At 39.4% G+C, this 14148-nt stretch overlaps 1 protein-coding gene across 1 annotated transcript in view; it reads left to right on the top strand.

The window, feature by feature from the left end:
• Positions 1-10114: 10114 nt before the first annotated feature.
• adgrf3a (adhesion G protein-coupled receptor F3a) overlaps positions 10115-14148 on the top strand; it is a 29853-nt gene continuing 25819 nt past the window's right edge. Inside the window, exons 1-5 of the mRNA XM_023987062.2 lie at positions 10115-10798; positions 11053-11208; positions 11506-11612; positions 11855-11913; positions 12004-12125. Coding sequence (XP_023842830.2) covers positions 10690-10798; positions 11053-11208; positions 11506-11612; positions 11855-11913; positions 12004-12125 — 553 coding nt within the window. The 5' untranslated portion in view covers positions 10115-10689. The remainder of the gene's footprint in view (positions 10799-11052; positions 11209-11505; positions 11613-11854; positions 11914-12003; positions 12126-14148) is intronic.

The raw sequence follows: 14148 nt of genomic DNA, 5'->3' as shown, positions 1-14148 counted from the left end.
TGGGAGATTCTCCCACACCTGATAATTTACTAAATTTTATACATGATCTGTTGACATGTTTGTTTTTCTTTAGTAACCTGTAAAAATGACAAAAATGTACAAATCCATACTGACAAGTAGCTAAGTTTCTTATTGAATTCAAAATACCACTTTGCTATATAATTGACAAACTTACATAGAAATGTAACTCTCTTCTTTTTCCTTGACATTCTTCCTGTGAAGTAAAGTATCAACCCTTGGTGGAAGTTCATTGGATCCTTTTCCTGAAGAAGAGCCTGGAGACTGCTGGAAGTTTGAAACCGTCAGATGCTGAAAATCTCACATTAGCTAGCGTTATAATGATATAAACTAGAAGACTATTTCATTAGTTAGCCAGATCCATGGGATACATGTTACAGTATCAGGGTTGGGGAGTAATGGATTACATGTAATCCGTTACATGTAAGGGATTACAAAAAAKCGGCAACTGTAATCCTTTACGTTACCGGCAAAAATACTGTAATCAGATTACAGATACTTTTTAGAAATTAGATGATTACTTCGAGGATTACTTTTACATTCAGAAAGGATGTTTGTGAAAAAAAATATTTGACACTCCTCTGTTTTCTCAATGACATGCAAATCAGCATTGAAAAATGGTGCAAGTCAGAGACCACTATGATGACACACCAAATGTGTTTGATGGATCACGGGAAGAGCAGGAATAGGCTTTTGTAGGCTACAGTTCAAGCTATGTCTTCCAATGCTGAGACTGCTGTCGGCATCCAAAGATGATCCAACTTGAATAAACGCTTGGAGGTAAGGACGATAGCAGTGTAGTCTACGGCGATACGTATATCACTTTACTATTGATATCTACATAGCGCATTGATGTGYATCACACTGCTGCTCTCTCATTTAGCTATTTGCACCTTACAGATTGTGGTTGTTGTGGATGGCTGCAGAATGCTGTGGTAGCAATGCTGGTTAAGTGTGCCTTGAATTCTAAATAAATCACTGACAGTGTCACCAGCAATGCACCCTCACACCCCCACACCTCCTCCTCCATGCTTCACGGTGGGAACCACACATGCATGCGGAGATCATCCATTCACCTACTCTACGTCTCACAAAGACAAGGCTGTTGATGTTGAGATGTGTCTGTTACTTGAACTCTGTGAAGCATTTGGGCTGCAATTTCTGAGGCTGGTAACTCTAATGAAAGTATCCTCTGCAGCAGAGGTAACTCTGGGTCTTCCTTTCCTGTGGTGGTCCTCATGAGAGACAGTTTCATCATTGCGATGGTTTTTGCGACTGCACTTGAAGAAACTTTCAAAGTTCTTGAAATCTGGATTGACTGACCTTCATGTCTTAAAGTAATGATGAACTGTAATTTCTCTTTGCTTATTTGAGCTGTTCTTGCCATAATATGAACTTGGTATTTTACCAAATAGGGCTATCTTCTGTATACCACCCCTATCAGTCACAACATAACTTATTGGCTCAAACACATTAAGAAGGAAAGGAATTCCACAAATTAACAAGGCACACCTGTTAATTGAAATGCATTCCAGGTGAAGCTGGCATTCTTCATGAAGCTGGTTGAGAGAATGCCAAGAGTGTGCAAAGCTGTCATCAAGGCAAAGGGTGGCTACTTTGAAGAATCTCAAATCTCAAATATATTTTGATGTAACACTTTTTTGTTTACTACATGATTCCATATGTGTTATTTCATAGTTTTCATGTCTTCACTAATCAAAAAGTTACATTACTGATTACAATTTTGCACAGGTAACCAGTAACTGTAACGGATTACATTTACAAAGTAACCTACCCAACCCTGACAGTATAAAGGTAACGCAGTTGCTAGATAAATGTATAATTCATCATGGATGAAAACGACGTCGTTAGCTGGCTAGCTAAGGACACTGGCTAAGCTAACTGACAGCTCTTGCTAGCTACTTACATCCATTATCAATTGCCAGGCTCAACATCAAAATGTCAGAAGTTGATATTCTCAAATAATTCACTCATTTTCTGCATGAACTGTTCAAGTGGTTAGCTAGCTATCTTATTGTTCATCCACAAAGTGCAACAAGAGATCCGTGGACTTGGCTTGAAAGCACTGGCAGTTGTAACAAGTTGCTCGGCAACGTTCTGATGAGCGAACGAACACGTGATTCGAACCCAGCGATTCACAGGCGGCTTAGTAGTCACAGCAGGCCTCTCAGAGACTTGTTTAACCGAGTTGCCAGAATATTGGTTAAATATGATGCAGGGTTTCACTATATATTTGGCACATTGTGATAATCATTGCGCCCCCAATGATCAGTTAAACAAGTCCTCCTAAATAACTGCCAAGCATCTAGTGAATAATAAAACCCTGATCTGTATCGTTCATGGTGTTATTTCAATGAAGAGGAAATTGATAACAGAGCTTCTTTATTGTTAATGGTAAGACCGCGTGTTGGCCTTTATCAGGATTTTGTTTTGCTTACCCATTGTGATTGGTCCCTAAACCCATAGAAATCCAGTTTTTGTGTGTGTGTGTGTGTGTGTGTAATCCAGATGAAGGTCATTGCTCTGGGTTTATAACAAATACATTTGATCAACTTTCACTGTCCTCGCAAGAGTTACTCAATTTCCTATTCACTTCAATTCACACTCCTCAATTGATGCATATTGGTTGGAGAACGAGTTATAAAATAAGGGGCCTAAACGCCCTAGGCCAGTGGTCACCAAGTGTTCGATCTTCAAGGCATTCCTAGTCGATCACCAAACATTTCTGTAGAAAAGCTAACGATTAAGGCTTGCGCTCCTTTTTTTAAATTCGTGTTGAGCTGTTGCCGGTATTTGCACTTAATTCAGAAGCCCTGCGCACCGGGTGGGCTCCCGAGTGGTGCAGCTGTCTAATGCCCCATGTTCAAAGCACTGCATCTCAGTGCTAGAGGCATCACTACAGACCCTGGTTCGATTCCAGGCTGTATCAAAACCGCCCGTGATTGGGAGTCCCATAGGGCGACGCACAATTGGCCCAGCGTTGTCTGGGTTAGGGTGTGCCCGGGGTAGGCCGTCGTTGTACATACGAATTTGTTCTTAACTGACTTGCCTAGTTAAATAAAGGTTAAAGTTTTTTACTTTAAATTTGTCTGGGGGAAAAAACTCCTCCTGCCGGGTGGACCGGGGGATCTATGGCGTCTACTGCGCTGGCCAATATCCCAAAACCCCGGACATACAGCTTCAAGCAAAGTGTAGCCTACGTGAAATGTCATAACGTAAAATAACACATTTAAAAACATGATCCTAGTGAGACTGTCAAATAATAAAGCAACGCGCTGCTGCTTTTATGAGTGAGTTCATGATTAAGTTTTTATTCGACACTATTACAACACATAAAGCGCACTTCTCCATAGTACCACTCGCGCTGTAGCTGCTATTAATTACTGGCCACGTGTATCGACATCCCTGCGTTTTTATTYTTATTAGCAGCTCGTCGTATATATTTTAATATCGAGGAATATTTCCCTTTCTCTGGTCATAGAAACAACATTCATTTGTATATGAGACAAAGACGGATGCGGTGCGACTCGAGTTTCGCAATCAGGTTGAACACCGTGTCCTCTCTGGTCAGTTTCACTGGAGGAAGGGAAGGAAAGAGGCGGGACCGTGAGAGGCGGACCCTCTGCTGCTCTCTCCCTCCCTCTAATGAGACTAATGCCGTATTCAAAACAACTGGGAACTTAGAACTCGGACTTCCGACTTCAGTGCGTTCAAGACATCTGGGAACTCAGAATAAAACGATGTCCGACTGGGAAAAATCGCTTTGATTTGCCTTGTTTTTTCAGAGTTCCCAGTTGTTTTGAAAGCACCATGAACATCAGATGCAGGTACCATCAGTCCAGTAAAATAAAAAGCACATTATTTGCAAATTATTTCAATTAATGCTCAGCTGTGCCTTGCAAGTGCTACCCCAACTGATCTATTTTGTTATCAAAGCTCGAGTTTTGTAATATAATATGGTCTGAGAAGAACAATATTGTCAGAACAGGCATATAGCCAATATGCTGTGATAATGTATTAGGCATACTGCACAAAACTAATTCCTACAGAACTGCTTTTATTAGGTTAATGTAAAAACATTTAAGTCATGTTAAAAATAAAATCTGGGCAGTAGATCTCGACTTGCTGTTTGACTGCGAAAGTGATCTTGACTCAGAAAAGGTTAGACCTACTGCACTTAGTGTGGACTATGCAAATTGCAGTTTGCTTCAACAAGCACAAGGTTCTTTAATGATAAACATATTAGGGAATGATGCACGTGGGCCTACATCATCACTTTGCATATCTACTTTTCATAATGTGACCTCTTTGATGCAAATGGACAGGGGACGTTTTGGTTTATAGTTTCATAGAGGTGCCATTGTTTTCTATGGCTCTCAAAAACAGCATATCAACCTGAAGTTACTCTCAGACTTACAAATCTGCGCTTCACCTCGCTTGCTGATTCATATTTTGATGATACTTTCGGGGGAGACAAGGAAGAGAGGTAGCTTTTCTTCATATTCTCAATCCTATCCAGTGTAACTGCTTTTGCATTTTTTATATTCTTCAAATATTCATGTTAATATTTTGATGATATTTATCGGGGGAATCAAAGAGGAGAGGTTGGTGTTAATCATTCTGTATTCTCAACTCATTCTGAATTATATTCAGTATATCTGCTTCTGCACTTTTTATATTCTTCAAGCATCAATGTTATATTCATAGAGATCATATAATTCTAGTTCTGGGCGATTTTGTGGGAAGGTCAACTTGAGCATATACAAAAAAAAAAWGTAATTTCCAAATGAAGCCACGTTCATAATTATCCTTAAGATCTATATGTGGGAGTTCAGGCATTATTTGAAATGTTTAAGTAGGAAATTGCATTCATTTTGACCATTAGTAGCTAGGTTTCCATCCAATTGGCGATAGATTTCCATGCGAATATTCAGAAATCTTTATAAAAACTATATGCACATTTTCCCATCAAATTGACTTGTTGCGGATAAAAAGCTGTGCATGATGACATAGTGCACATACTTTTTTTTTTAAATCCCCTCGCCTACAAAAAAATACAAGTTAAATGGGTTTCCATCGCATTTTCAACTCTACTAATAGTTTTCTCACAATTTATTTTGTGTGTTATAGGCCTTTATACAAAGAGTGAGTCTAATCTTGAATGCTGATTGGTTAAAACCGCATTCCAACGGTGTCTATTCCACAAGTTACAGCCGGATACATCTATGACGTTAAAATGCCTATTTACTCTGTTCCATCTGACTGCTCAATCCGCTGTCTAATCAGCCCAGCCAGGCAATTTATAAACTTGATCTCCTCTATAAAAAGCAGTGTTTGGAGTGGCCTAAAAACAGATGTGCCAATATATCCTCCAAACACCGGCTTCTCGGGCATTTTCATCTAAATAGCGTGTGTCCACTCTGGTATTGGCACTGCGCTCTATCCGTCAGTTTAGTTTGCAGATACAGAGCGGATAGGAGAGCCTACATGATGAGATTATTATGGACAGACTATTTTTATTTGTCAAACGGCAGCCAATCATTGATTATCATGTCACCAGAATAAGACCCTCGATATTTATTGGAAAGGAGCATCAAGCTCATCACCTTGCATTTTCACCACCCTGTTAAATTCATCATGATGTATTTCGTATGTAGCCCAATAATATGCATGCTTTCCCGACGTGTCGTAGTGGGAGGACGTGTCGTAGTGGGAGGACCACACAACATGTTATCGCGTGATTTACTTCGATGTGAAGGTTGTTATATCAATATTTGCGCATAAAAGTGTTTCCTCCGACATTTCTCGCATAATTCATTTTACCGAAACAAAAAGATCCCACATTGTCTAGTGTATTTTGTTTTGTCAACATTTTTAAAGTCGACCTACACATTTTCTGTTTCAATAAGGCTTGTGTTGACATGTTTTATCCGAAGTACTTGCATATAAAGATTGTACGGAAACCCAACGGGAAACCTGGTTAGAAAGGGCCCACAGAGCATGTTTTTCCACTRACACCTGTCCCCCAGTGTTAGTTATGGAAATGAGATGTTAATGAAGCAATACAAAGCAGATAGAAGTGGTTTGAGTCTTTTAGTGATAGGGGGGTGACTGGGACTGGCAATGTAACATACATTGTTTTTAGGAAAAGTTTTTGTAAAACATGCACCTTACATCGGATCATCTTGAAACCTTATCTGTAAAGCCAACTTTCAACAAGGTTTTATATGGTCTATAATTGGTTTCTCTCTTTTCATTGTAAGTATAATTGTTCAGTGTTATGTTATCCGTAAAATTCATAACGGTTGCGGATGTGATGGATATTAATGCAACATATCTTAGCTTCAGATATCTTGAAAATGATGTGTTCTATATTTAAGATTATCTTGGAAAATACAGTACCAGTCAACAACTGTTTCAAAAATTCAATAATTTTTCTTTATTTTTACTATTTTATACATTGTAGAATACTAGCTTTGCACACTCTTGGCATTCTCTCAACCAGCTTCATGAAGTAGTCATTTGGAATGCATTTCAATTAACAGGTGTGCATTTCTTTCCTTCTTAATGCGTTTGAGCCACTCAGTTGTGTTGTGACAAATTAGGGGTGGTAAACAGAAGAAAGCCCTATTTGGTAAAAGACCAAGTCCATATTATGGCAAGAACAGCTCAAATAAGCAAAGAGAAATGACAGTCCATCATTACTTGAAGACATGAAGGTCAGTCAATCCGGAAATTTTCAAGAACTTTTAAAGTTTCTTCAAGTGCAGTCGCAAAAACCATCAAGCGCTATAATGAAACTGGCTCTCAGGTGAACCGCCACAGGGAAGGAAGTCCCAGAGTTACCTCTGCTGCAGAGGATAAGTTAATTAAATTGCAGCCCAAATAAATGCTTCACAGAGTTCAAGTAACAGACACATCTCAACATCAACTGTTCAGAGGAGACTGTGTGAATCAGGCCTTCATGGTCGAATTGCTGCAAAGAAACCACTACTAAAAGCATACCAAAAAGAAAAAGAGACTTGCTTGGGCCAAGAAACACGAGCAATGGACATTGGACCGGTGGAAATCTGTCCTTTGGTCTGATGAGTCCAAATTGTCGATTTTTGGTTCCAACGGCCATGTCTTTGTGAGACGCAGAGTAGGTGAACGGATGATCTCTGCATGTGTGGTTCCCACCGTGAAGCATGGAAGAGGAGGTGTGATGGTGTGAGGGTGCTTTGCTGGTGACACTGTCAATGATTTTTTATTTAACCTTTATTTAACCAGATAAAACCCATTGAGGTTTAAAACCTATTTTGCGAGGGCGACCTGGCAAGAAGGCGAAACAGGAAAATAGCAGCATGTCCATAAAACATTACAGAAAAATACAGAATACACACAAAAGACAAAGTGTCACAAGTTAAAGATACAATTGAAGATTAGAAACAACTGCAGTTGTTACAAACAGTGTTGATTTATTTAGAATTCAAGCCACATCTAACCAGCATGGTTACCATAGTATTCTGCAGCGATACGCCATCCTATCTGGTTTGTGCTTAGTGGTACCATCATTTGTTTTTCAACAGGACAATGACCCAACACACCTCCAGGCTGTGTAAGGGTTATTTGACCAAGAAGCAGAGTGATGGAGTGCTGCATCCGATGACCTGGCCTCCACAATCACCCGACCTCAACCCAATTGAGATGTTTTGGGATGAGTTGGACCGCAGAGTGAAGGAAAAGCAGCCAACAAGTGCTCAGCATATAACTCCTTCAAGACTTAAAAAAAAAAAAWATKATATAATGCTTAATTCACAATCGATAAGAATATAAAATGTATAAATACATATCAAGTTTCATCAGTCCCTTGTTCATGTCAACACTAAGTTATCCAAAACATAAAAACATTCCAGGTGAATCTGGTTGAGAGAATGCCAAGCGTGTGCAAAGCTGTCAACAAGCCAAAGGTGGCTACTTTGAAGAATCTCAAATATAAAATATATTTTGATTCGTTTAACACTTTTTTGGTTACTACATGATTCCATATGTGTTATATCATAGTTTTGATGTCTTCACTATTAAGTCGCTCTGGATAAGAGRGTCTGCTAAATGACTTAAATGTAATGTAAATGTAAAAATAAAGAAAAACCCTTGAATGTACTTAGTGGTACTATCCAAACGTTTGACTGGTTCTGTATATGCTGAAATGCATTTCTCATACATGGGCATTGTAGTACTGTTTATTAATATGTGAATAGTCCTGTAGCCGCCCAAAATATACTGACTTCATTCAGAGTCCAAAGTATAGGCCAATGTATGTTGTCTCATTTTTCATTTGCATATTTTGTTAAAATATTTCAGAAAAATTGTTATACAAAAACATCTTATATTTGCGTCCACATTCAACTGGTAAAGGTTAAGTTTTATATGTTTAAATATACAAAATAATATAAACTGTTAGGGTGTGGTGCCTGGCCTTGTGTACTATTCAGGCTGCCTGTAAAAGCAGTACTAAAGTATTATGCATTCTACTGACCTTTTAAAACATTCCAAATGACAACAAATATGTTATGATAGATTTTGATTAAGAAATCTTTCAGATTTGAATGTCTATTTCAGACTCCATAACATCCATAACGGTTGTTTTTCCTCTCTAAAGTTATGATGGTAACGACAGTCTTCAAAATGATCGCTTTTGTGTTCAGCTAAGCCTTTCCTTCCAAAAAGGCAATCCATGTTTTGACCTAAGACTTACAAACTCACAGACTTGTGTTCAGTCTCATTTCATCTAACATCCATAACACTTATTAGCTTTATTTCTCCAGCATGCCAATATTTAGTAATCCACCTTTTGGGGCATATACAGGGTATACCAGTGGAAGCTGGTGGGAGTAGCTATAGGACTCATTGTAATATGTGGAATGGAATTAATGGAACGGTATCAAACATCCAATTTGTAAGTCGCTCTGGATAAGAGCGTCTGCTAAATGACTTAAATGTAAATGTAAACACATCAAACATATGGAGCTGTATCCCTATAGCTCCTCCCACCTGCCTCCACTGGTATACACTCACCCCAGGGCGTACTATAGACACACACATAAAACGTTTCATTCTGTGAGACATGACATTTGTGATTTTGCATACAAATGTAATGTCCATAATGCTGGAATTGCCCCTCTATTTAATTATGTGGGGATATTAACCTACATTTTAATGAATGGACCATTGAACAGTAGGACATTGAAACCGATTGTGCCTTTATTAACCCTGTGAATAATAATTAATTCCATTTCATGATTAGGTCCAGATTAAAATCTTTGTGTGTGTGTGTGTGTGGTGTGTGTGTGTGTGTGTGTGTGTGGTGTGTGTGTGTGTGTGTGTTGTGTGTGTGTGTGTGTGTGTGTGTGTGTGTGTGTGTGTGTGTGTGTGTGTGTGTGTGTGTGTGTGTGGTGTGTGTGTGTGTGTGTGTGTGTGTGTGTAATCCAAAATGGGTAATAATCAAACATTTGTTATACCAGTAAGTCTGTCAACAATTTTTTTGTGTTCATGTGTTAACTTTATTTATTCAATGTAACACCAGTGAAAAACAACTCCCAAGTGAAACATGGGTTTATCCAAGTATTGACAGTTCCACTGACCATTATCTTGTTGGGATGGAATGTAAAATGACTTCCAACTGTGTTTCTGCTGTACACAACTGCCATTTCTATCTCTGTCTCCATCTGAAAGGTTACAAAATGAAGACTTTACTTCTTTTATATTTTCTAGGACTAACTTGCAACAAGGTTGGGTCAAGATTTCAGCTATATGTTTGTAGCAAACCAAATACTTAATTACAAACTTGAAAATGGGCCCGATTCCATAATAATTGTATAATGTATCTTTCTGGTTTGTTCCTGCGAACATATGTACTTGAGTAATAATGTTGTGTTTTTGTTGCTGTTGCTCAGGTCTCTGGAAATGGTAAGCTCATTTTACATTCTCCCTATTTTGAAGACTATGTCTACTCCCAAATGGCACCCTTTTGGTCCACTACCCTAATCCTATTCCTTTTGGTCCACTTAAACCCTAATCCTAATTCCTGTTGGTCACTACCCCTAATCCTATTCCCTTTTGGTCCACTACCCTAGTCCTATTCCCTTTTGGCCCACTACCCTAACCCTATTCCCTTTTGGTCCACTACCCTAACCCTATTCCCTTTTGTGCACTACTTTCAGCAAGGGATAGCTGCAGGTAGCCTCCTACAACCAGACTGATCTCCCGAGCTTGTCAGATCAGTCTGGTTGTAGGGGGCTAGGCTCCAAGTATTATCTGGGACATAATCTATAGTCTGGAAGCAATCCAGAAATGAAGTTGCCACAAGGGTTGTTGGGGTCAATTCCATTTAGATTCAGTTAATTCAGGAAGCATTTGACTGATATAAATTAAATTGACCCCAACCCTGCCATATAGCTAACACAGTAATGTGACAGGATTCCATAATCATGACGTAGTGCTGCTGATAGAGGTATGGGTAAACAGTGAGCATCTGACAATTTATCATTTGCATGCCCGCTCTTACTCTGAATTCCTTGTACAGTACTTCAAACTTTACATACTCTATTTCTAAAGTATGTTTTGCATGGTGTTTTGCATGTTTCAGGCAACTCAACAAAAGTCTACTATATGGTACTGAGGACTGAGGCGTCCATACCGGAATACCGTATTTTATCTATACTCGACTCTTTTAAAATGGACAATCCTGTGAGTGTTGACACCCTTAAAGTTACAACAGGTAAATATGTATGCAATACTGTAGCTGGTTTACTAATGTACTATCAAATACTCTAACATGGGAAACATTGCATTAGTAAACCTACTGTAAAAACACACACAAGTCTAACCCAGTGTCTATTCAGTATAGGCCTATATAAAGCAAACTCTATATATGTGCCTCCACATTGTGTTCCCTTCATTTTCATTTGATTTCTATTGGATTTATTTTGGGGTAAATATGGCAAAAATTATGTATTGAAATTATTTCAACAGATTGTGCCCCTCTTCAAAACAACACTCAGTGCACATGCAGACCAGGGCATATCTGGAGTGTTGCAGTGTGTCAGTCTCCACCTAACTGTTGTAAACAACAAAACTGCACATTTGAAACCATAAAAACAAAACCAATGTGTCTCCCTGAAACAAGAGGTATTCTGTGTGTGTGTGTGTGTGTGTGTGTGTGTGTGTGTGTGTGTGTTGTGTGTGGTGTGTGTGTGTTGTGTGTGGTGTGTGTGTTGTGTGTGGTGTGTGTGTGTGTGTGTGTGTGTGTGGGTGTGGGTGGGTGTGCGTGCTGTGCGTGCGTGTGAGAGAGGAAGAGTGAAATCCAAAAATTTTTACATAAAACATACCAGTCTGTCAACAGTTTGCATTTTCCACAAGCCAGTTCAAAGACAGTATGCAAAAGGCCCAGTACACATTGCAAATAATGATCTCTTTTATTCACAGTTACTGTCATTGGAAAACTTAACATAGCTGGAAAGGTATATTTTGAAAGTTACAGCAATCCAAATTCTAAGGAATATAAAGACTTGCATGACGAATTATTGCCTCAGGTATGTGTCAAATTTACACTGTAAATATAAAAATTGTTTATAATATGGGAATGGGTTACTACAATGTTCTAATGACACACACAYAATGAAAACAGGAACTTTATTTTAGAGGGAGATATATTATTTAGATATATTTTGCAAATACCATATTAAACTATGTTGACAATATACTCTTCACAGATCTATGTGCATGATCATTCTTAATTAGTTTTTTATATGCAAACCATTTTTTTCCCTTTTAGCTGAAAAGGGTGTACAGTACATTGAAWTCATTTGACGACATATACATCACAGGGTTCAGGTAATTCAGCTTGTTTACAAATTATGTTACATTTTTGGGGGGGGATCGACATACAGTAGACCTGATCTTGTCCCTTGTTTTTGCTTTAAGTCGTGGTAGTGTCATCATTGCTTTTGAAATGAACCTCAACAACATTTCAGCTGATGACCTTGCAAGCAAAACAGCAGAATTGGAAAAAACACTGAATTCTACGTTCACGCTTGAGACAGCAGGTATGTCTATCTAAATCAGGGGCTAGCTACATCGGGGGCCGTATGTATCAAGCATCTCACAGTATGAGTGCTGATTTAGGATCAGTATGGCCTTTTAGATCACAATGGCTGTATTTATTTACACAGGCAGCCAATTCTGACCTTGTTTCTCAAATTGCCCAATTAGTGMCAAAAGAGCTAATCTGATTGATCAAATGAACCAATTAGTGACAAAATATTAGAATTGGTCTGACTGTATGAACACAGTGAATGAATCATATTATATGGACAAGGGGACCTYATCCTASATCAGCATTCCTACTCTGGGATGCTTGATACAGGGCATTATGAAAGTATTCAGACCTCTTCACTTTTTCAACATTTTGTTACGTTACAGCCTCATTCTAAAATTGATTAAATTGCTTTCCCCCCTCATCAATCTACACACAATACACCATAATGACAAAGCAAAAACAGGTTTTTAGAAATTGTTGCAAATGTATATATAAAAAAAACWWRTGAAATATCACATTACTCAGTACTTTGTTGAAGCACCTTTGGCTGCGATTACAGCCTCAAGTCTTCTTGGGTATGACGCTACAAGCTTCGCACACAATGTCTAATATTAAAGAAGTCTTGAGGTATTGCTTGACTGAGGTAGAGTACCTTATAATAAGATGTAGACCACACTATCTACTAAGAGAGTTCTCATCTATATTATTCGTAGCCGTCTATTTACCACCACAGACCGATGCTGGCACTAAGATTGCACTCAGCCAACTCTATAAGGCCATAAGCAAACAAGAAAATGCTCAACCAGAAGCGGTGCTCCTAGTGGCCGGGGACTTTAATGCKGGCTAACTTAAATCAGTTTTACAAKATTTTTACCAGCATGCCACATGAGCAACCAGAGGAAAAAATAACTAGGCCACCTTTACCCCACACACAGAGATGCATACAAAGCCATCCTCCCGCCCTCCATTTGGAAAATCTGACCATAATTCTATCCTCCTGATTCCTGCTTACAAGNTTACCCCACACACAGAGATGCATACAAAGCCATCCTCCCGCCCTCCATTTGGAAAATCTGACCATAATTCTATCCTCCTGATTCCTGCTTACAAGCAAAAACTAAAGCAGGGAGTACCAGTGACTCGCTCAATACGGAAGTGGTCAGATGACGTGGATGCTATGCAACAGGACTGCTTTGCTTGCACAGACTGGAATATGTTCCGGGATTCATCCAATGGCATTGAGGAGTATACCARCTCAGTCAACGGCTTCATCAATAAGTGCATCGACAACATTGTCCCCACAGAGACCGTACATACATATCCCAACCAGAAGCCATGGATTACAGGCAATATCCGCATCGAGCTAAAGGCTAGAGCTGCCGCTTTCAAGGAGTGGGACACTAATCCGGATGCTTCTAAGAAATATCGCTATGCCCTCAGACGAACCATCAAACAAGCAAAGTGTCAAAATAGGATGAAGATTGAATCCTACTACACCGGCTCTGATGCTCGTCGGATGTGGCAGGGCTTGAAAACTATTACTGACTACAAAGGGAAATCCAGAAGCAAGCTGCCCAGACGAGCTAAATGCCTTTTATGCTCGCTTCGAGGCAAGCAACACTGAAGCATGCACTAGAGCACCAGCTGTTCTGGATGACTGTGTGATACCGCTGTTGGTAGCCGATGTGAGCAAGACCTTTAAACAGGTCAACATTCACAAAGCCGCAGGGCCAGATGGATTACCAGGACGTGTACTCAAAGCATGCGCGGACCAACTAGCAAGTGTATTCACTGACATCTTCAATCTCTCCCTGACTGTCTGTAATACTTACATGTTTCAAGCACACCACCATAGTCCCTGTGCCAAAGGAAGCGAAGGTAACCTGCCTAAATGATTATCACCCCGTAGCACTCACGTCGGTAGCCATGAAGTGCTTTGAAAGGCTGGTCATGGTTCACATCAACAGCATCCTCCCAGATACCCTAGACCCACTCCAATTCGCATACCGCCCCAACAGATCCACAGATGA

This window comes from Salvelinus sp. IW2-2015, linkage group LG4q.2, assembly GCF_002910315.2.
Source record: "Salvelinus sp. IW2-2015 linkage group LG4q.2, ASM291031v2, whole genome shotgun sequence".
NCBI lineage: Eukaryota > Metazoa > Chordata > Actinopteri > Salmoniformes > Salmonidae > Salvelinus > Salvelinus sp. IW2-2015.
This window is presented reverse-complemented; position numbering and strand designations above follow the sequence as displayed.